The sequence below is a fragment of the Lathamus discolor genome, chromosome 9, assembly GCF_037157495.1.
Source record: "Lathamus discolor isolate bLatDis1 chromosome 9, bLatDis1.hap1, whole genome shotgun sequence".
Taxonomy (NCBI): Eukaryota; Metazoa; Chordata; class Aves; order Psittaciformes; family Psittacidae; genus Lathamus; species Lathamus discolor.
The window spans coordinates 7344087-7368068 of NC_088892.1; the positions used below are offsets into that span (position 1 = coordinate 7344087).

At 44.0% G+C, this 23982-nt stretch overlaps 1 protein-coding gene across 2 annotated transcripts; it reads left to right on the forward strand.

The window, feature by feature from the left end:
- The first annotated feature begins 448 nt into the window (after nt 1–448).
- On the forward strand, nt 449–18896 carry RLIM (ring finger protein, LIM domain interacting). 2 transcript variants are annotated; one of them, XM_065689783.1, is made up of 4 exons: nt 449–649; nt 10444–10632; nt 11480–11563; nt 12404–18896. In XM_065689783.1, exons 2-4 carry the CDS (start codon nt 10464–10466, stop codon nt 13936–13938), a joined length of 1788 nt encoding a protein of 595 aa, XP_065545855.1. In that variant the 5' UTR covers nt 449–649; nt 10444–10463; the 3' UTR covers nt 13939–18896. The 2 variants fall into 2 exon arrangements, with proteins under 2 accessions (XP_065545855.1, XP_065545856.1); XM_065689784.1 differs by lacking the exon at nt 449–649 and adding an exon at nt 1414–1432.
- Nucleotides 18897–23982: the final 5086 nt, after the last annotated feature.

Below are 23982 nucleotides of genomic sequence, written 5' to 3' on the forward strand. Positions count from 1 at the left end.
GGGTACAGGGCAAGGAAAGTGTCCCCACCAACTCATTGCCACTCTTCAGCTCGCCCTTTATAAGCGCTGCCCGCCCCGGCCCTGGGCGCTGGCCGCTCTGCCCACCACACACTGAGGTGACATGAAATGGCCCTGATACCGCCAGGCCATGCTGCTCTGCCAAACCAGGCCCCCCCGGCGGGCCCCGCCGGGCGCCGGGACGCTCCGCACCACCCCGGGGCCGCGGGAGGCTGCGGAGGCCCCCATCACGCACTCCCCGCAGCCCTCGGCCTGCGCCCCTCGCCAAAATGGCGGCAGCCCGAGGCTGCTGTAGCCGCGGCATCCCCGGCGCTCCTCCCGCTAGGCCGCACGGCTCCTCCTCCTGCCTGCCCCCGCCCGCCCCGCCCCGCCCCGCCCATCCCGCAGGGGGCGGTGACGCCTGCGCAGACGCGTGTATGCCTTCACTTCCGTTTTGCCGGCGGCCGCTTCCGGGCCCCCGTTCCTTGGTAACAATGGAGCAGAAAATGGCCGCCTGAGAGGGAAGGGAGGGCGACGTTGCGGCTGTTCGGGGACGGACGGAACGGGGCGAGCTGGGACTGAGCCCGCTGAGGAGCGGGGAGAGCAGCGGAACGAGCGCTGGGGAGGCGGCGGCGGGCGGCGACGGCGGGCGGTGAGTAGTGAGGCCCAAGGCGAACTCTCAAAATGGCCCGGAGGAGGGAGAGGCCCAGGCCCAAGGGAGGCGGCGGCGGCTGCGGCCCCCGCCCGGAGCCGGGGGGGGGGGGGGGGGCCGGGGCTTGTGGGGCCCCTCTGCCCTTGCTCTGGGTCCTCGCCGTGCGGGCTGTGGGGTCCCGGGCAGCGCAGGGCGGTTCCTGGCTCCGCTGGGCTCGGGAGGCCGAAGCCGCCCCGCGGCAGAGGCGGAGCGGGTGCCGTGATGGAGCTGGCGGCGGTGATGGCGGCCTGGGCGCGGGTGTGCCCGGGGCACTGCGGGGATCCTCGGCCCCGTATCCCCCGGATGTGCCGGGCTTTGTCACCCTGGGCGCTTTTTCCCGTTCTCCCGGGGTGTGTGGCAGGGCCTCCGGCCGGAGCGCGGCGAACCTGTGCCTCCATTTGGAGCTGGAGGAGGGTTTGCGCTCCCCCTCCGAGAGGGCTGCTGGGCCCCTCACTCTCTAGGCATCTGGCTGGGCTGGAGGAGGAACTGAAATTAGCCCCTTTTCGGAAGGGGCTTTGCTTCGGGGAATTATAGGCGCTGTTTTGGGCCTCTCTATACGACTTAGTGCCTACTTAAGGAGTTGTAGCTCTTCAGGGTGGTGTTTTCAGGCTATTCTTCCCTTGAGTTGAGACGAGAAGTCTTCGTGTGGGACACAGGCAAGAGGAAGCCTTAGCATGTTGTGTTGCAAGGGTCGTGATCACCTTGGAACCTGTTAAAACCCGTGATGTTTGCTATTCCTGCCCTGTGAGTTTCTCTCCAGTTAATCACGTCATCTTTGCTCTGTCATCTTAGTTTCCTGTGCAAGTTGTTCCTTCCCTTTTTAATACTGTTTGTTGACAGTTAAGGTTTCTGTTTACTGTTTTTTCAAAATCATTGTCAGGTCCAGCTAGATGTACATACTATTCTATCTTCAGTGATCTACTTTAGTAGATGAGCAATATCTGGTTATATATACTAGTGTGTGTGTATATATATATATAATGTTGCTATTAAGTCTTGTTATGTGTTTTTATTTTAGTGTGTAGTAGAAGGAGCCTGACAAAAGGTGTCACAGCAAAAGGTACAGGGTTGTGTTTTTTTTGTTTCACCATTTTTCAAGAAGATAGAGTCTTTATACAGAGAAGCTTGTAAGCTAGAATTCAGACTCAGTTGTACCCAGCAGTACCATCACACAGCTCGTTTATTTTCCCTGTTCATATGAACAGAACTGGTTAGTTTCAATTTGAAAATTGTTGTCAGAATGCTGAAGAAGCTCTGACACCAGTTTGTCCCTGAATTTCAATTGCAGTGATTTGTCAAGCCTTTTCTTTCTACTTTTTTCTTTAACTAAACGGTTGGCTGTTTCTTGTGCACTTAATTATCATAATTGGAGGTCAGAAGCTTAGTTTTGTTGTAGTGGTCAACTCTAGCAGTTAAGCAGACTGTATTCCCTCCACAGGTTTACCAGTTTGGAATTAAAGGAATTATAGCTTGGAATTATGGCTTGCCTGCTCCTAACAAGAGCAAGCACACCATATGTTATAAAATTAAGGGTTTCTTGTTATGTTAGACCACTAAAGCTCAACAACTACAGTGTTCTCTTCATCAGCAATTCTGACTACATGAATGTTTGTCACTGAAATAACCACACCAGCATTTTTCTAGTGTGTAGTGGTTGTCATTTGTGTCATATTTATTTTCCCTATTATTGAATTCACAGACATGCCCAAATGTACTGGAAAGCAGTGTTACAAGTTCTAGAATCTCCATTACGTGTCTTTTTCCTTTCTCTCCTTGTTTTGCACTGATATTTTTAGGGGCATTCAGAGTGTGATTCTTAATTTGAAATGGTTTCAGAACACCCATATATGAATGTATCTGCCTAGCTTGTTCCTTTATTTCTCTTCTCTATGGGAATATAGCAAAATAAATTCCTTAATCTTAGTAGAATGCTTGTAGTTGCAGTGGAGGTGGTGTACTACTTTTTTTACAGCCATAACGTAGCATTATAACTTTATATACTTCAGTCTAAAGATTGCACTTAAATCCAGTTTAATACAGCTTAATATATTATTGGACTATTCTAAATTTTTTTGTGGAGAACTCAGTTTCCATATATTAAAACTTTGAAATCGCCAAACCCAAATTATCGGCTGTTTATCTAAGGTTTTCTAATTTAATCTTAGCCTTGAGTACTTACCATTTCTTGAGCTTGCAGAAATGAACCTTGGAAGGGATAAATCCAAACATGACTGCTTCCTTCTTCAAGATAATTTTATGATGGCCTTGTGCATCTCAAACAATACTTCTAAACAGTGTAGCAGCTTCAGAAGTTAGTCAGAAGCTTCAGATGGTGAGCAGGTATAGCCAGAAGCATCGCAGAGACTTGACTTAGCTTTTGCATGGGTTCCTGGCTGCAGTTGAGATCATAAGAAGCGCAAAAGCCTGTGTCTCCGTCAAACTGTTCAGCTTTACATTAACGAGGTATGTGTTATTAACTTTTTGCTGATGTGCAATATTTAAGCTCAGCTTTTTACTCAGAGAGGTCTGCAGAGTCCTATGGTCTCATAAAACCATCCAACAATAAATGAATATGGAAAAGTCAGCGCACATTTTCTCTTAATTTAGTAACTTAAAAACATTTTGCTTGGAGTACTCTCAATTTCAATATGCAAGATGTGTGCGCACGTAGTCATGTTAAAATGCTTGAGCTTGCCTGCCTTGGTACATCATCAGAAATGGAATTCTAAGCTTCAGATACTTTAAGCAAAAACTTCTTTGAATTAATTTGATTTTCTGCTCCTCTATTGGGCACTAGACCTCAACAACCAAAATCCGTGTATCGGAATTCCTGCGTGGGTTGTGGTTGTAGCGATTATCAATGTTTTATCAGCCTTTTGCTTTCAGTAGCAGCTGTATTAGCAGCAGTGTTGTAGAGATGGTGAGATTTGGCAGTAAATTTAAAAGTGGGGGTTTCTTTTCTAATTGAAACTCAGTGAGTTACGGATGGCTCAGTGCTTTCACTAACCAGAAGTATAGTTTTGTGGGTACAACTTCCTTTGGTATCAATCTTGTTTATACCACTGGCTTTCAGTATCAACACTGGTTACTTGTGTGCTCCATTACTTCTTCCTTTGAGCTTCAGAGCAGCCCTTCTGCTTGCTGACCTAGCAGGAAGCTCACTTCTGGTGGAAAAGAGCATCATTTTGTGAGACTCCAGTGCTGGAAACTTGCTACATCTTGTGTACACACTAAGCGGATTATCTGAATTTAAAGGCAATAGGTAGTAGTATCTTAATTTTATTTTCAACTCACATGTGAAAAAGTGTTGCTTTAGTAAGTGCAGATGCTGATGTGAAGCCCTGCATTTTGGCAGTTCTTAGTGCATTTATTTTCAGAGCTCCGTCTTCATTCCACATGGGCTCACTGTTCTGGGATTGCTAAGCTTTACCCTTTTGTACAGAAGATAAAATTGGAAAACTGTAATAAGCTTTCTTTGGTTTATAACTAGGTCTTTTTGAGTTGGGAATTTATACAGTAAGTTGCCTGCTGTGCCTTAGATACTATACTCTAGGACTTTTGGAGAGTACTGGGATTCTGTACTCCCGATTTCTTCACTTTCTGGCTTCTCAGAAGTTCATAGTACATCCAAGAGTGTTTCTCTTTATCTCAACAGTTGGTTCCCTTGAAATGTTTTCCTTCCTCTTTTATTCTGTGGAATTTTCTGCAACTGTTCTGCAGAAGTATTCAACTGCTTTCTATTGTTAAAATGTATGTTAAGAACGACATCTTGTTTTAGGGCTTTCGCTTTGAAACATACTGGGGTAGTGAAATAGCTGAGTCCATGTTTAACACTCCTTGCTAAGCTGGCATTTAAATTCTATAGCAGTTTACATGGAACACTGTATAGAAGACAATTTCCTTCCAGCTTTTCAAAAGTGCTGCATATTCCATGGTATTTTTTGAGGCAAAGAGGACATAGTGAGTTCTTGAGTGTTTAAAATATAGTAGAAATCTAGTTAAGAGCGTAGATACTGTTCATCTGAGTGTCAATACAAAGCAAGAACAGCAGGGAAAGAAAGAGTGTATCCAAAATCCATGATGTAGCTTTGAAAACTAGAAAAGTTTGTTACTTGTTACTGTTTTGAAGATGCTGGTGAGTAAATTGTACCTGTGTTGTCAAAGCCTTTGCTGTGCTCACAAAAGGAAACTTGTGCACCTGTATAGAAATTAAAAATCAACAAACCAAACTTGACATAATGAAGCTCCATTTATAATGCAAACACTTCACTGTTTCATTTCACTGGTTTATGGAGTCTTTTTCCTTTAATGACAGGATTCACTGACAGGTTTTCCTCCTGCTTTTGAGCTTGCAGACTTTAATGATGAAATATTTCAGATGAAAATGTAGTTTCTGTAATGTCTTTCTGCTAGTTTTGAGTATTGAGGAATTGGATGCTGACTGGTATGGAAACTATTTTTCAACTTGCATTTCTTCTAGGATAACCTAGTAGTTGTGAGGTAGGGTGGCTCTGATGAACACTGCATGTGCAGTTGGTTCTGTTTAAGCATAGAGAACCCAGAGTAACAGAACTGCCTGTTCTGGCTGCTGTTCTGATGTCATTTGAGAAATGGAATTGGAGAGAGTGCTGGGGCTGGTCCTGCCAAACAGGATGGTATGTTAGAACTGCTGAAGTCAGAGTTCATGGAAAGTGCTTCAAACAGACAGCTGTGTTGTACTCTGCTGTAGAGTTAAAATGTCTTCGAGTTATGTTCAGTGAAAGCAGGGAAGGGGAAAAAATAGTTAATCTGCAACAACCCAAACCAGAAAATAAGTATTTCTGGATTCCACTCCTGAGTCACTTCTTGTAGTCAAAGGGTTTGATAATTTCGGCAGACTGGAAGTAAGCAAGGTGCTCTACCGGTTGAAGTACCTAATTATGATGAGGTTATGAATCATAAATGAGAAATTAGCCTTCTGCTGAGCACATCTATGAAACACTCATATTGCCCTCATCTTTTTTGTTTATGCAAAGGTAACTATGTTGCTGAAACAGGAGGTGATTCAGGAAGCATTTCTAACATACAGCATGCTACAAATTCTCACGTAACGTTGAAATACCAGTAACACCTAGATGGGGAGTTGTAGAGGAAGTTACAGACAGCGCATGAGCGTTTGAGTTGTTTCTGCCATTTAATTCAGTGCCTTTATCCTGTTAGGATTTGAGTCTTGCCCCATAAATCTCATGGCAGTTTCTAATTTTTAGGTATTGCTTTTCCATTTAACACTGCAAATGAGTGATTTTTGAGTTTGACACATCTGGTAAGTGTTACCTAGTTAGTTTAATGAGAGTTTTAATGTTACATGTAACTTTTGTTTTTAATTCAAAAAAACAGGAGTGCAGGCTAAAGCAGTGTCTTGGTGTTTGATAGAGATAACTGATAGCGGGAGATATTACGCATTTTTGAAGGAGGAAGAGCTAGTGATTTATCACTGTGCCTCATGGTCCATTAGTACTTTTTCTGGGAAGAATTCTGCAGTATGGAGATACAGTGTGATTGTTGAAGCTAAATGGATAACTTAAGTTACCACTGTTTGCTGTCCCACTAGGTTGGTTTTAAGCCGTAGTAAATTCCCGATGGGTTGGATTTAATTTACACATGACTTGGCATAAGGGAAAATATAAAATATTTCTTGTGCTTTATTGAAGGAGTATCTGGTACTTTATTGAAGGAATAAGTAGTATTTTATTGAAGGAGTATCTAGTACTCTTAAATTTTTCCTCTCCAAATGAACATAATATTACTTCCTTTTGAATAAAAGAATGTAACAAACAGTATGTTTTGTGGGCTTACTGGTTTAGCTCCTGCAGTCTCTAGCAGCAGTGGAGAAACATCTGGTCATTTGTGCTCTGAAGTCTCAGAGATTGTTAATGCATAACTGCAGGGAAGATACTTTGCTGACTTGTGGAAGGATGGGAACACCAGTTAAGAATTCACTGTAGTTAATGTGTCTGGATATTCAGCTGGTGAAGAATATTCCCCCCTCTCCTTTTTATTTTATAGAAGAAAATTATTTATTCTAGTTGTGATTCACTTGTTTTGTACAACCTTTAGGCAATTTCCCGTTTTTTCCATAAAGAGGTTTTCATCACCTGATATCCCAGCTGAAGTTGGCAGTAATCAGCAGATCTGGACTTCCTGCTCATAGACATGACCTTCCCCACCCTTTGTCAACTCACTGCTGACAAGGAAGGACAGTAAAGAAGGAAATTGTGAATCTTTTAACTTGGCTAAGAACAAAGTCTTCTTCTGAGTTGAACTAAACCCCTAGGAGAAACAGAGTTGAAGCGTACCTGCTTATTAGGTAACCAAATGTTGGTTGCTTTGTTGTAAGGTAATAGTATACCTGTTGGGTTTCCGTGTGTTACTGTAGTTGGCTTCCTTAAGACGGTCTAAATTTTCTGCCGTGTACGAGCTGAGAGCAGACTCCTGAGTGAGGGACATGTTATTTCGCAGTACTGTACCATGCTGAAATAGGAAGGAGGTGATACAGAAACTGCCACCATGGAGATCCTGTGCTACAGGCAGATGGGATCTATGGAGTCATGCTGAGGCAGTAGTAGTCTAAATATTCGAGTAAGTTCAGTCTGGTAGAGTAGAGCTCTGCAGTGGTGTGAGGGGTGAAGCTTAAAAAGGACAATGTGGACAATGAGCTGAGTGGACAGTGAAAAGACAGAAAGTAGCAGAAGCCTTGGGGTAGAGTGCTGTCAATAGTAAGTTAGGGAGAAGGTGCTGATGCACGTATATGTGTTTCTGTATTTCCATTGTGTAAATATCCCATATAGATTCATTGCATTCCTAGGACATTGAAACTAAATGGCATGGAGTTGGGGTATGGTGGGGGAGTGTAATCTATTACAGAAGCTTGCAAAAGGAAAACACAGCAAGTTTGTCACTAGTAAAAATAGTCCTAATGTAAATTAAATTCTTAATCCAAGATCCTACTTGTGCAGCTTTTTTCTTAGCGATAGCATCTTTTCAGTCTTGACCAAGAGCTGATTTTATGGTTCAGGGTGAAAGAACTGAGATGATGGAGGAGAGAAGAGGAGCAAACTTATAAATCAGTAAGACTGACATACTCTGAGCATTTCCTAAAGCATCACCTATTAAAGTGTATATCACTCTGAGGGTAAAGAAGATATTTATTTCCCCATGCACACATACTTCACTTTTCTGAATTTTCTTTAGAAACTCCTATTTTCCATGACCAGGAATGGTGCCCTTAATTTTCTGAAATGGAACAGGCAAATGTATTTGAATCCAGTAGGCATTACATAGTTAAGGTGCCTGCAAGCACTGGAATTTGCAGTTAAATGGAAAATTTCAAAGCATAAGCAGTAAACAAATGTCATGCTTTGTGTGCATAGTGTGGTTTTCTTTCTTAAAAGCTGTTGTAGAATTAGTCTAATGCTTACAAATATGTTAATACTGCCATCTTTATGAAGACATTCTATGTGTTTTCAAGTCAGTAAATACCAAGGTGGCAGTCACTCGGGAAAATACTTTACACAACTTTATGCTGCTTCCATCCCTTAGCATCTTAATACATTCCTTATTTTCTTAATCTTACTGTCAGCTTTTTTTATTGTTGTCCTAAGAAAGGGAATGCTGGTTAGTTTTGATGTGTATCCCTGGAGAACTTGTATATCTTTCAAGGCTTCAGTTTGGATGAGAGCCTCATCCTACTTATGGCTTTATTCAGCTGTTTCCTTTAAAAGCAGCTGTCTTTGTGTTTCTGGTGTCTTCTCGGAATTACTATGTCTTTAAATGAAGTTACTTGGAATCATAATTCTGTTACAGAAAGCTTGTAAAAAGTTGTTTGAGTTTCAGGCCAAGCTATGTTCTCATTAGAAATATGTCTGAGGTTTGAAGGGCGTACAGATTTCATCACTGAGCCCAGTCACCGCTGAACATACCTGCTGAAACCATTGCACAACTTCCACTGTGAGAGGGTTCATTTATCAGTGTATTTGACAGCATGTCACATGCGAGTCTTCAGACAGGCCATGACATCTTCAGATTGCACTAGAGATTTAGAAATGCAGAGAAAGCTGATAGGCTTCCAGTTTAAACAGTAGCAACCCTAGAGATTACTGCTGCTTACTGATAAAAAGGTCAGAAATAAGCTTAATTGGTAAAATGACAGAAATTCGCATAACCAAATAACACCGGTAGCCTTGCAAACTGTATTACTTAGTGTCAACAGGTCACTTATGCTGTAGTGTGACTAACTTAAAAGTGAGTTCTACTGTGTCAGAATTGAAGACCTAGAGGGTTGGAGCAGCTATTTTATAATTTACACGTCAGTAATAATGAGATGCCCCATCCTCTGGAATTCTTGTACTGTTACACACTGAGGTTTTCAGTGCACTTTAATTTTCTAAATAGCAGCTGAAATAAAGTGCCCCTGGAGAGCGTGTGGTGCTGCTCTTCTGTGGAGAAGCACTAATATAAATTGTGGGCAGTCTTGACTTGACAGCTGTGCTGACAAACCCAAAAAAGATGCTTTTTGCACTAGACAGATGTCGAAGTGTTGGAAATGTTCCAGTGAGAAACAGAAAAGCTTTATTCTTCCAGTATTTTTGTGTCACATGAAGTATGGTTTAAATGAAAGGAATGTTTTCTGATGGGGAATATTATTGCAGAGCTTTTTAGCATGCAGAGGATTAGCTTGCTAATCACCTCTCTGAGTAACTAGATTCTACCAGTTGTAGGGGAAAATTCTTGATGTTGTGAATAGCGAGGCATAGTGATTAAGGAAACTAGTTATTATTTTAACTTCATTTGATATATTTACATAGTGCAACTAGTGCCAGAATGTCTTCTGCTTTGCATGTCTTTTGTTAGAATATTTATCAAATATCGACATGGCATTCATCAATAAGTTTTTGGAGACATTGTCAAGTATCTCATGCAAATGAAAACCAAGGAGGATAAGGTTATAATTAAAAATATGGAATACAGAAGACAGCTGTTTATATGAGGAATTATATCTGGTATAAGCTGTGGAGTTTTGTCCTGGAAATTTTAGTTAACAATATTAATAATTCAGTAAATGCTGAAACTTGCAAGCAAATTCTTCTCCTGACTTAAAACTATAAAGTTGGTTTTACAAACCCTTTTCCTTTTTGAGGAAATGAATAGGACACATGATGTTTCCTAGCATCTTCATCTTCTGTATTTGAATTCTTCATAAACCCCTTCATTCTGTTGAAATTCACTTGGATGGTGAAGAGGGTGTTTGTTGTAGCAGGTAGGAAGAAGCAATAAATGTATAATCCCATGCTCTTTTAGAGGGTACGATCAAGGATGGCTTATGCCTTGTATTGGTATGGCACTGTAAGGCATGCTTTGGGAGGCAAGTGCAGTATTAGGAATATTGTATACTAAAAAGCAGTGTCATGGACACCAAGTCAACTGAGTAAATGTAGAGATGAACTAAGGGTTATGGCTGATGATATTCCATGTGTTCATACTTCCTGCTTTATTGATGGGCATAGATTTTGTTTGTAATTCATTAAGAAGTTTATGCTTGGAGAATGATTTCACTTTTGATCCCTTGCAGTTATGCATCACAACTGAAGCTTCATTAATAACCTACTTCTCCCCCCAGTTAAGGATAACAATGAAGACTGTAGTACGGAGTAAATATGCCAAAATTCCATGCCAGTATTTCACTACACTGGATAAAGGGCTTGTTTTCTCCTTTTTAGGTACTCTTCCACTCATCAAGATGGAAAGCTCAGATTCCAGTGATAAAGGGAATATCGATCAATCGGAAGCACAACGTCAGAGGCAGCTGGATCGGTTAGATCGAGAAGAAGCTTTCTATCAGTTTGTAAACAACCTGAGTGAAGAGGACTACAGGCTTATGAGAGACAACAATTTGCTAGGAACACCAGGTAGGTAATGCTTGTGTGTCTACATTTGCAAGGGTTGCTTGTAGGTGATTTGTCATTTTCTGTTTTCCTGAAACTGTTTCACTCATTTATTTTGTGTGCTGCAGTTGTGTTCCATGGCAGGAAGTAGCTTCTTGCTGATTTGTGCATATTCAAATTTGAGTGGTCCTCTGACTATTCGAGAGGTAGTCAGGATGATGTGGGTTCATCAGATAGAAAAGCTTAGTGTTTACACAACTTGGTGGGAGCACCCAGAGTTGTTCCAGTTGTGGACCCTTAGCCATTTTTGATTGAAAAGTAATCTCCCATAAGCATCTATTTAAAAGCTTTGTGCTGGTGAGTTAAGAGTTTGTAACTAGGGTAAGTAGTCTGGTGTGAGATTCTGCATGGGCATTTTAATGTCAGTTTTCAATTGACTTAATACTTTAAATTGGCTCTTTATAGGATGATACCCAATTCAAACCAGTTCTAATTTAAAACATTGTTTGAACTAGCCTAAACTTTTTTCATGCTTGTGAAGGTGTTAAGTATTTTACTCTGGACAGCCATTTAATTGGTATAGCATGACAACAATTGCTAACAGGTTGTAGAGGTTACAGAACCAGAAAGCACATCTGTCTTGAATAGGTTGAAACTGTTGGATCTTTCCACTTCAGCAAAACTTACTTGGGACAGTCGTGCTGAAGTGTTGGAACTTCCCCTTAGCAACCTGCTTGGCAGTCTCCTTATGGCAGGATTTAATTAGACAAAAAGACAAGCAGTGGCTTGTACCTTCTTTAGAAGCTTTTGATAATGCTTGCCATACATATGATTTGGAAATATTTTTGGAAAATTTTGCTTATTTTCTAAGGTGAAATTACTGAAGAAGAGTTGCTGAGAAGGCTACACCAAGTTAAAGAAGGTCCGCCACAGCAAAACAGTGATGAGAATAGAGGTATATACAGTATTTGTGAAAACTCTTAACTTTAGCACCCCATACGGACCTTAACTTGAGTGCAGGAGTGGAACAAGTTAAGCCTAGGCAGGTGCAAGGTGAGCTTTGGCTTGAACCTAAGTGAACGTTATGTCTGATACCTGCTGCAGAGGTCAGTTTGGGACAGATTTCACTCATAATGCATCTGTTACTGGTATCAAGATAAAGCTTGATTTAGGTTTGGGTTTGTTTTCTTTTAGTTTTAGTTTTTCTTTCTTGTTTTCAGAGGTTGTCTTCCTGTGTGCTCCCTTCTGGGATGCTCATTGGCAATCCTTCTCTTTTTAGTCACTATTCTTCCCTTCCAAAGATGGTACATTGCTTTTATCTCCCTTCTATAGAGACTGGTGGAGGATGCTTGGAGCTTACCACTGGGGTTCATTCTTTGGTGAGATAGATTTGCTATAAAGCTATTCTTGAAGTGAAGGGTCAAGATAAACTTTAATAGTCTATTTAGCGGTCGATAGATCATCTAATTGTTTGGAAAGGAAAACAGAGAATATTGATGTGTTAAGACACCTGAAATGTGACTTTCCATTCATTTAATGATAGACAGTGTGTTATTTTGGTGACTTGTTTGCTATGTGATGGCTGCAGCCTATCTGTACTTACTAGAAAAAATGTCCACTCCTGCTCCCTTAAAAGAGCTCTTTGTAATGCTGCGTGTGAAGCCACAATAGCACTTGATAGGATTAAGCACTTCTAAATTGTCACTTGTTAAACTAAGCAGTTATGTTCTTGGAAAAGATCGCTCCAAAATTAGCTCAGTACTCTAATGTTGGTAGTTCCCTGTCTTTTTCACAGGTGCAGACTCCGCGGAAGATGTTTCAAATGGAGATTCTATAATAGACTGGCTTAATTCAGTCCGACAGACTGGAAACACAACACGAAGTGGGCAGCGAGGAAACCAGTCTTGGAGAGCAGTGAGCCGGACTAACCCTAATAGTGGTGACTTCAGATTCAGTTTGGAAATAAATGTCAACCGTAATAATGGGAACACAAATCCAGAAACTGAGAATGAGCCATCTGTAGAGCCTTCCAGTGGGGAGGATTTGGAAAACAGCCAAAGTGACTCTGAAATTCCAAGGTCCGAATCACCATCTGTAAGGCAGCCTGGATCAGAAAGGAGCACTTCAGAGGAGCTAACAACTGAGGAAGCTTCCCCTCCTAGAGGGCAGAGGAGAGCAAGAAGTAGGAGTCCAGAACAGCGGAGAACGCGGGCTAGGACTGATAGAAGTAGGTCACCTATTAATCCAGTTAGTGAGACTCCTCGCAGGTCTCATCACAATACATCATCTCAAACACTTGACCACTCCTCAGTGAATGAAGTCGAGGGAAGCTCTAGAACTAGGCAGCATGTGACTTTAAGGCAGCATACAGTGGGGACTGAGATGCCAAGTGAAAATGCAGTTCTGTTTTCAACCCCTGAAACAAGACCTGTTCCTCAAGCAACAGGCTCTTCAGAAACTAACGGTACCAGTGAGTCTGCAGCTCCTGGGCAGAGGCCTCCTACCATAGTGCTTGATCTTCAGGTGAGAAGAGTTCGTCCAGGAGAGTATCGGCAAAGAGACAGCATAGCCAACAGAACTCGGTCCAGGTCCCAGACACCCAACAACACTGTCACCTACGAAAGTGAACGGGGAGGGTTTAGGCGCACGTTTTCACGTTCAGAAAGGGCTGGAGTGAGAACTTATGTCAGTACCATTAGGATTCCAATCCGTAGGATCTTAAATACAGGCTTGAGCGAGACTACATCAGTTGCTATTCAGACTATGCTAAGGCAGATAATGACGGGCTTCGGAGAGCTGAGTTACTTTATGTATAGTGATAGCGATGCAGACCCTAGTGGCCCAGCTCCAAATCAGAATGTGGATGCTTCTGAGCCACAGAATGGAGGTGGCGGTACTTCGGGCAATGAAAGTACAGATGTTAGCTCAGGGGAGGTGTATGAAGGTGGCAATGAAGGTGGTTCAACATCTGGTGCCAGGCGGGAAGGTCGGAATACGAGGGGTTCGGTCACATTTGAAGAAAGTGGTTCTCTACCATTCCTTAGCCTAGCACAGTTTTTCCTACTAAATGAAGATGATGATGACCAACCAAGAGGACTCACCAAAGAACAAATTGACAACCTAGCAATGAGGAATTTTGGTGAGAGCGATGCTCTGAAAACCTGTAGTGTGTGTATTACCGAGTACACGGAAGGCAACAAGCTCCGGAAGCTGCCTTGTTCGCATGAGTATCATGTCCACTGCATCGATCGCTGGTTATCAGAGAATTCCACTTGTCCCATTTGTCGCAGAGCAGTCTTAGCTTCTGGTAACAGAGAGAGTGTTGTCTAAATGAGATCTGGATTTATGGCCAAGCAGCTAGTGTGATAGTGATGGGCAAAGAAGTCACTTCCTTTATGGCCACTTTTTGAGTGGTACCTCAATGTATAGTAATGACTTGGAGTGAATCTTCCCTCATGAAAGCATTTTCTCTGGATTCAAGCTTTTAAAATTGGAAAGTTTCTTTAATTAGAGTTTTCGAGATTTAGTCAGTTTGGGTGTTAAATTTCACTTGTCCAAAGACATCTACTCACTTAAACATACTTTTTTTTTCTTTGTGAAGAGTATTAAGTTCTTTCTCCCACCCAGCCCCTGCCATCCCAGTCCAATAAATGTTACGTCCTCAAGATTGTGCTTATGAGGAGTTCTTTGAGAAGTTATCCCAGCTAAATGTACTTGAGTGAAGGAGGAGTTTTTGCAAGAAATCCAACTATCTGAAAGAATGTGAACTTAATTGCACACTTGAACCTACTTTTAAGTTTCATCCTGGGTTGATATTGGACATGTCTGTGTAAATAACACTAATGTTAGTTAGCCCTTTCCCCATCACTATGACACGCTGTAGGATGAGCTGTTAGCTTAACTGGGATATTTATCTTGTTGTGGAAATATAAGAATTGCCTATGCTTGTTTAAATAAAGAAGAAAAAAAAAATCTGTTTTAAAATTGTAAAGCTTTTTTGTAGAAGCTCAGTACTTTTCCAATGCACTGTTGTACTAACGCATTAAGAATTAAAATTGTACCATGCTTAGAAATCAAGAATGCTTTTCATACAAAACCCACCACACAGAGAGCAAACTAAATACAAGAGAGCTGCTTTTGTAACTGTGTACCTGTCAAGAGCAGTGCATATCTGTACTATTTATGTGAACAGCTACTGTAGTATAAACCCAGTTGAATTAGACATCTTAATTGCATTAAAAAAATGGAAATTAAATGTTATAATTGCAGTGTTTTGGCTTGGTAATGCCACCAAAAAGGAGACTATTCTAGTGGCTGGTTATTTCTTGGTATGGTTGCTAATACGTGATAATATGAACCAGTGTGTACCCCTTCATTCAATGAGGTTTATGCTTAATTTTCTATCAACTTTTACTTCCGATTTCTGAGGCAACTCTTTGTAACTATTCAGCAAATAAGTATTGACAGGTTTCGGTTTTTTTCTTCCCAAACACTTTTGATTATATTGGCAACCTCTGCATCTGTTGAGTGAACATGCTGATATAGCCAGTGTTAGTAGCCTGTGACTTGAGTGCCACAGGAAAATAACTGAAGTATTAACTGGAAACTATTATCAGAGTTAGATTAAAATTGAAAATGATAATTGATTATGGGATTACACTTACCTGTGTAGCCAGGTCTAAGAATATCAAACTCTTTATGCTCCTATTGGACAGATTAAAATGGGATTAATTTACTTCTAAAATTGTGTGAGACATTGAAATGGAGAATTGGAGAATGTGCCTCAGCTCATCTGTGTCAGGGAAAAGATCCTTCACCCTCAGTGATCGGTTTTGTTTTATTCTGTAATGATTATTTCCTGGCTTTCACATGTGACAGGGTAAGCAATATGTATTTGGACTCCAGGGCAGTAGTTGCTGAGGGATATGAACTGCTCTTGCTGGCTCTGTGGGAGACGTTGCTTGTTCCTCACATGATAAAACCAAAGCTGGCTTATCTATTTTTTTCTTTTCCTAATTAAAACACTTGTTTGGTGTTTTACAGTGGTGGTTGCATAAACTGTAGTCTCTGCTCGAAGCCGTTTGAACATCTCATCAGCTAGTTAATGATTCCACAATGTCCCAAAATTCCAAAGTTTTCCTACATGTGCGTTTTGTGGTGCTTGGTTCAGTGGGAAACCCTGACTGGCTCTTGAGCTCGCTTTCCTCCTGGTGGGGCTTCCTGAGTGCATTCTTCTTGAACAGACGAATCAATAAGCTTGTGAGGTTTGCATTTTTCCCTCTTGACATGCATCACTGTATAATTGGAAATGAGCTGTTTCAGGTGCTGGACTCTCTATGCCAAAATTTCCTCAACAAAATAACACTTCTGAATTTCTTGTAGTAGCTTTCACGTTGCAAATACACCATCAGTTGCAGTTTCCAGTAGCTTTACCGACTTACGGAGCATAGAAATTAGAAGGAAAAAAAAAATCCTCTTTATGTGAATACCATGTTAGATCTCAAAAGCCTGATGTACATCTCTGAGGACTAATGCTGGTAACCAGAAAGAAAGGAGCCCACTAGTGCAAATCGATGTGAAGCACGGCTGTGATACCTGTCATTCAGCATAGCTTTCTTTTTAACGGTCTGAGTTTCCAGTAACTGTTCACATTGGTAGAATCAACTTTACAGTTTTGTTATAGCTTAATAGTGGCATGCCTTAACATTTTATCTTTCTGTAACAATAGCAACTAATAAAATATTGGAGGTTTCCCAAATGGTACCAAGAACAAATAATTTAATCTCAGGTCAGGAGACCTTGAGTGTTCTCAATGTTTTCTATGCCTTTGCCTACGCTGAGTGTGCTGAAGGTGCTGGGGGGGAGTTCTTGTCTGATGTCTGGATGAGTTGGCAGAATTAAATTGCTGATACAGCAAAGACCTCTTTTTTTTGTAGCTGAGTCATCTGTTGGCCTCTGGTAATTCAGTTTCTATTCTTTTAAAGTTAGATGGGAGTTAGAAAAAAGCTGATATTAACTCTTGGGTTGCTAACCAAATACGAAGGATGGTCTTCATATAGCAGGGTTCACAATTAGCCTAATTTACAGTTTATGGATCATTTTGCTATTGAGCATTCGTACTTGCCACTTAATCATAGAATCAGAATAGTTAGGGTTGGAAAGGGCCTTAAGATCATCCAGTTCCAACCCCCCTGCCACGGGCAGGGACGCCTCACACTAAACCATCCCACCCAATGCTCTGTCCACCCTGGCCTTGAGCACCACCAGGGCTGGAGCATTCACATCTTTGGGCAACCCATTCCAGTGCCTCACCACCCTTACTTCCCCTGTTTAAGTTTTAACCTTTCCCTTAGGTTACACCTTCATGGAGGGATCCAGCCATGTTAACTCCTGCCTGTAGCCACAGAAGGGTTAAACCAGCTAATTTTGTTACGTTCAAAGGCCTGGTTGTATAGAAATGGGGACTGAAGAGGCAGCGGCTGCCTGGCTGCCTCTGCTGCCTGGTTTGCAGTGCCACCGTGTGGGAGCTTCTCCCAGCCTTCCTTGCTCGGAGCACGGAATCTTGCTCGGAGCAGCGTGGTTCCTTTCACACTGAAGGCTGTGGCTTTAGTTTCGAAGGGAGTTCTTTGTTATTGCTTGCCTCAGTAGTTATCGTGGTGGCTTTGTCACACTGCTAAACCATCCACGCTCCTGCTGGGAATATCTTATCTGGTGTGAGAGCTTAATTCCTTTCCTCCTTGTACCAACAGGACCTTAATACACAGCAAGTCACAAGGCCAAAACAGAGAAGAACGCACAGTGGTTTTGTTATTTAACAGTATGTTTGATAGCTTAACCCAGATTATGAACCAGTACAGAGTTTTGAGTGCTTGCATTCTTTTTAAGTGGGGCTTTGTCCACTAAAAGACTGTGAAGTTACTCCTGGGGTTTGTTACGTTTCTCTTTGCACAAGTCGGGGTATTTTTTGCAGAGAAGTTGTAGGCAGTGAATTGATCTCATTTAGAAATGGTTTGATTGGTGTAGGTACTGCACATTGCTCAATAAATGACCTTTTGTAAGGCGGCTGGATGTGCAGGTGCAGCAGCTGCACTGATGCGAATATCCCAGCAGTGCTGAAGGAGCTGGAGTTGTCCATTGTGCCCACTTGCAGATGAATGGATTTCCCACCACAGTGGGCACAATGGACCACAATGGCTGTCACTCCAGTTTCCTGTCACTTGGCTGGATTATGCAAATGGGGCAAGTCCAAGGGGTGTTTCCTGGTGTATCTGTGTCCATGGTTGTCTCAAAATGATTGCCTACACAAAGGGGAGGTTCCCCTGTGCTCTCCTAACGATGAGGGTCTGATGTGAAGATGGGAAAAGAAACGCAGTTACAGTCTGACCGTGGATGTCTGCCTTTTAACAGTGCAATGAGGGAGTTTCTGAATCTCCCAGCATGATATGTATCATCATGTATCATCACTCTATGATACACAGCATCATGTTGGCTTAGCGACAGCCTTACGGCTACGTTGAGATGCTTTCCATTAATATATGTGTTCATGTAACTGATGTCTTGTTTTTCTCACTGATCATCCTTGCTCCTTGCTCGGGGAAGGGTATGTAGGACGCGTGGAGCTGGTGAGGTTCCGTGGTTCCGGCGATGCCTGCCTGCGTCTCTGCCTTCTCCCAGGAGGAGGTGCTTTGGATGCGGCTTGGCTTGGAGCCACGTTAGGGGAATTTATAACAAATTCAGACATATTTCCCACCCTCACATACACTGGGCTTTTTGTTTGTTTGGCTAGGGAGGGAAGGAGGAGGGTGGAGAGAGAGAATCAAGGGTAACTTGCCCAAAGTACATAAAACTTGTGTTTTCATCCGTTATACCAGGGCTTCCCAACCTCCTTTTGAGAGAAGTTGTTACCTCTTTTTCTCTTCTTTTTTTTATGGGAAAACATGCCATTGAGTTTGTTTTGATTGTTTCATCTGGTTTTGTTCCCTTAAGCTAAAATACCGAGGCCCCTTCCTGCATTTCACTACCTGTTAGGAAGGCTGTTGGTTGGGAAGCCCTGAATTCCACTGAGAATGTAACAGGTTTCTTTATTTTTCCTTATTGTCCCCTTTTTTTTCTTTTGTACAGTGCTTTACATCTGTTTCTACTGGACATGTTTAATACTAAATGGTACTCTGAGGTCGTGGGACAAGAGTTTGACCAGATTTGCTAGCTAACATTCAGGAGGGGTTTGTTCCCTATGTAAGATGTCATAATGCAAATTTAAATAGACTCAATAAAATGCATGAAGTGTTCATTTTGTGCTTGATCATCACTCCTTGGGTTTGTCCTTCTTATGGTGGGAACGCGCTGGAGTAAACGATGATGGATGTGGTAGGAATCTATTTCCTCCATAGGCTTTTTCGCTTGAGGCTGGGCAGAAAGGAAGGAGCCAGAATGGTAGAGTTGACTTCTTGGAAGGATTTATTGCTCCTTACCACATAAAACTGAAGCAATAAATCTCACTGTCCCAGCCTAGTGTAAATCTGTCAGTGGATGATGTGAGATACCAAAGCAGTACCTGCACGTGGTCTTTCAGGTCATAGCTGTGACTCCTGCAGATGCCCACCAGTACCAGGGCCCACTGATCATGGCTGAGTCTCCCTAAGACTACAGTGTTCAGCGGCTTTCAGGAGAAGCTAAAACCATCCTGAAGTCAGTAGCTGATGTACGTGCGAATACTTGAGTGGGAAGGGAATATTTTAGGGTGTGGGAAGGCATCTTCATCAGCTTCCCTCACCTCAGCTCCCGGGGAGGGGCGTGATGACAGTAAAACAAAAGACAGGGCAGGAAGGTGATGGATAGCTTGGAAACAGGAGACCCGGTGTTTTGGGTGCCATGATGCTCTACAGCACTGTGAGTGTTGCTCTATGGTGAGTAAGGAGGAAAGTCGTGGGCTTCTCCAAGGTTGCACCGAGTCAGGATTCAGCTCCAGTTCCCTCTTCCCACAGGGAGAGGTCTTGGGTAAGGGTGGTTTCTATTTCCCTCCTATTCCCATATGCTTTGTCTTGAGCTCCGTGGTCTGTCTTGCTCTGCAAGTGTGCAGTTCCATCAGAAACTGTCTTCAGTGTTGGTGTCAACTCTTACTTTGGTGCCTTCATCCATGAAGCAACTCTGTATCAGGAGTTCTTTGCTAGGTCGCTGTCTCCAGCCCCACATCTCCCTTTAGGGACCCTTTGGTTTGGCTAGCCCTGTTTTTGTTCCTTAAAAGCTGTTGATGAACCCCAGTGGCTGCCCCATCCCTGGCAGTGTTCAAGGCCAGGTTGGACGGGGCTTGGAGCACCCTGCTCTAGTGGAAGGTGTCCCTGCCTGTGGCAGGGGGTTGGAACCGGATCAGCTTTAAGGTCCCTTCCAACCCAAACCAGTCTGGGATTCTGTGATTCAAATTGCTTAGAGTCCAAACGATCCCTGGAGCACGTGTGTGGCTGACTTCATCCCTGTGTTTGTTTTCTTTAATATATTTGAGGTCTTTGTCCTGGCCTGTAAAACTTTATATAACCTTGTTCCTCCCTTTCGGTGCTTAGACCTGTAACCTTTTACACTGTACTAGTCCTCCCCTCAGGGCACGTTTCTGTGGCAGACCCAGACCTTCACAGGGGAATGTGTTTGGCCCTTTGCTGGTCCTGCTGCTGGGTGAGAGGAGAAAGGTCGTGTTTGGCAAACCTGTCCGTCCCGGAGTGATGGGAGTGCAGGAATATCCAGGTATGCGGGGGCTCTCACCTCCAAAAGGGCTCTTCTGGAAGAAGTGGGATCCAGTGCTTGGAAATGGAGAAGAGGGGAGGAAAGCAAAGGCTCACTCGCCCTTCCCAGCTGCTTCAAGCGCAGTTGAACCTGTTTCAGGGCTGTTAATATAATGAACTTAAATTCAGCTCTGTTGTGGCTCCCTAAGCCCTTACAATGAAGTTATATAGGGAAAATTAAACCTACTTTTTAGTCTTGAACTGGAGGGGCATTGTCTGTGACGCTAATGAGATGCTGGTGCTGCATGCTCCAACTGTTCCCCTGAATAAATCCCCTGTTCAGCCAAGCATGTGGAAATGCAGGCAGCAAGTCCCCTCAACAATGATCACTTCATAAACCAGGAGCCCTCCCATATTTGCTGAGGGTTTCTTGGCTTTGGCACCCTGCGCCAGCAGCACCCTGGGGTCTTGAGGAAAAGGCTGAGGTGCCATCCTTGTGCTAGCTTTGGGAGTCGGATTATGGGAGCTGCACAGGGGCTGTGGTGGGCTCTCCCGTGGCAGCAGCAGCAGCAGGGACACCGGCCGGGCTCCTGGCTGTCAGCAGGGGTTATTGTTTGCCCTGGTTTGATGTCTGCGGATGCATTTGCAGAAGGCGGTTCCTCCAGGCTGCAGGTTCGAGGCCGTTGGTTCTTTGCTCTGGAGCAGGAGCTTTGCTCATTGTGATGGGTCCCATACGAAAAGCCATGAGGCGAAGAAGTGCCTGGCTCGGTTTCTTGGCTTTAATACCTGCTCTGGTCGTTTCCCTTCACAGCCCTGACACCACCCCAGCCCAAGACCTTGCCCACAGGCTGCCTGGTGCTGAAGGGTGCTGTGGGTGTGAAAGCTCTTGAAATGAAGCTATTTCAGGAGAGGGTTCATCTGATCCCAGTGCAGGGCTCTGTGACATGAAGGGAGGTGGGATCGCTGCATGCCCGCACTGAGCATCACTCCCTGCTGGCTGAGGGGAAGCAGCGCCAGGCAGGTGAAAGGCAGGAGGATCTGCAGTGGGAGGAACAGTTTAATCTCTGACTTCCAAACAAGCTAAATAAATCCCAAATAAACTTGGAAATGGCTCGGTCTTTGCTGCTGGCACCTTTGGCATCCTCTTGCTTTAATTTGTAAAGATGCATCTGAATAAACTGAAATACTGTGGGAGGCTGGAAAATGCCCTAAAAGCTGGTTGCTGTTGGCAGTGCTGCTTGTCCATCTTCCCTGCATGTGTGGTGGCCAGGAAGGACAGGGGGTGGGAAATAATGGAAGGGGATGAAGGACAGAAGAGGGGAAGGGAAAAAGGAGGTGAATTAAACTGAAGGCAAACTAGGTAAAGGTGAATAAGGAAAAGGCTTTTGAACTGTGCTCGTTTTGAGTGGGACTGGTGAAACATCAACACAGGTGGAAGAACACAGGCAGAAGAAAACCATGGGATCCTCAGGGTTGGGTCACGAGGGCACAAAGCAGGTCCGGAAGAAGAGACCTGGGGACCGTGGGCTGGGGCCCTTGGGGGCTGAGTGGGAGGGCTGCAGGCGCTGCTGGGGGTGATGCAGCTTCAGCCACGGGGCTGGTCCGGCCTGACCAATGCTCGGGATGAGCAGCACCAGATGATAAGCACACAACCCTGACCCGAGGTGCGTGCCAGAGCGGGAGCTGGAGCAGGTGAGGACAGTGGGGACACACACCCGCCCCCTCGCACCCCGCAGCCACAGCAGGGGCTGCTTACCCAACCCTGCCGGAAAAGCCCCCCATGTGTGTGCTCCCAGTGCGGGATCCAGTGGGGCTGCAGGAGATGGGGAGGGACTTGTGTGGTGCAGCTCTTGTGCCAGCATCAAAAGGCAGCACACCCCGGAGCCTCGGCCGGGATAAAGCATGAACAACAAACGGCTCCAAACGCAATCAGTGCTTCTTGCAGCCCAGTGTGCTGCTCTGTTCCTGCACAGGTGAGGTGGGCTCGGTCTGGCTCCTGGGTCCCACAGGGAGCCTGGTCTGTCCGCTCCCTCCCAGCCGCGCATACCTCGCACTCCCCCCTCTCCTCCTTTTTCCATGCCTCCACTGTGCTGTTTGCCTTAGATCTAAGCACAGATGCATTTTTCCTGCCTGGCTTTGCCCTGCTGCCAGTAGTAAGCGGTTTCCCATACTGCATTTTGAAAAGTCCCTGGGACCCAACCCGCAGGAAGACGAGCGTATCCCGAGCTCACCCCAACGCTCACCCCCTCCAGCGGGTTCTTTCCCTTCTTTGACACATCCCAGGACCTGGAGATGGATGCCTAACACTCCATTCGGGGCAGAGGATCCCAAAGCCCCCCCAGGTCGATGCCCTCCCATCCCTGCTGAGCATGGGTGCAGCTGAACAGCCCTGGGAAGGGACCGTTTCCAAACGATTGATTGCTTTAAGTAATGACAGCAAAGCAATGGCTCTAGGAAGGAGTTGCATTTAGAGGCAGAGATGATCAAAAAGAAACACTTCGGCCACTCATCAGTGCCTCCTTCAAAGGCGTTTGCAGACTGGGTTTGGGTGGTTTATTTGTTATTTAAGGCTTATAATATTTAAGTGTCCTGCAGAAAGAAAACAGATGGAGAAGACAATGAAAGAGAACAAGCCCAGCCCAGAGCCCGCAGGGAGAGGAGCAAAAAAGCACCCTCCAAATGCCCAGTAACCACTTGCAGGTGGTCAGCCTCCCCCACTGGCACACATACACGTGTATATATGTGGGAGTACGCACGTATAAATTAACAGTAACAGCTAAATGGAGCCATTCGCATACATATAGACCTAAACCCATATGTAATTTGTAACTATTAACCTAAAACATTGACATGTGGTTCACATTTGAGATATAAAACATCCATGTAAATGTTGCCTTTTGTAAGTACAAATGTAAACCATTATCTAGAATCAGCTTGTTTTAATCCATGCTCTTGCAATGTTAATGCATGAATAGCTACATAAACACTTAACTATTGTGTTATGACAATGAAAACACTCTTTTTTTTGTTGCTGTTGCTTGGTTTGGTCTTTTCCAGTTTGCGGCCTTTCTGCTGGAAAACTCAGGGATTTGCTCTCATCTAAAATACTCTTTTTTCCCCACTTTTCCAGCTTTCCACCCATTAGGGCCAGCCCCCGGAGCCTGGCAGAGCCTTGGTCTCAGCCAGCAGTGAGGCTGAGTGGGGATTCCCACTGGGCACATGCACAAACACACCTACGGAGGTACATCTGTACATATATATCTATGCACTGATTTACCTGGAGCTTATGGAGATGGGCTGTGATGGGCTGACGGACTCACCCATCCCTCTCTGGGTGTCTCTGTGGGTGTGCAGCCCGCTGTTATCACACACCCCAGCACCCTCCGCAGATGTGCAGGGGTGATCACAGTATTCAGGTCACACCGACTGCTGTGTTACCTGTAAATGAAGCTCTGTGCAGCTCCACATGTTCACACGGTGTTTTCCACTCTCAGGCCTGGGATGCAGCTCTGTCCCTGCATGCACTGCACCAAGTCCTCCAGAGCAGCTGGTTGCTGTACTCTCATTCCCTTTGAATCTCTATTTACCACTGTTATCTCCTGGTGGGTCCTGGTTTTAAAGACTATTTGCAGTAAACATCCCTAACTTGAAAAAGGGTTGA

Bases quoted from the DNA above. Each gene is read 5' to 3' on its own strand.
- RLIM (XM_065689783.1), top strand. From the start codon at position 10,464: ATGGAAAGCTCAGATTCCAGTGATAAAGGGAATATCGATCAATCGGAA. The intron at 10,633-11,479 runs GTAGGTAATGCT...TTATTTTCTAAG, and splicing joins CAATTTGCTAGGAACACCAG to GTGAAATTACTGAAGAAGAG. The intron at 11,564-12,403 runs GTATATACAGTA...TCTTTTTCACAG, and splicing joins AAACAGTGATGAGAATAGAG to GTGCAGACTCCGCGGAAGAT.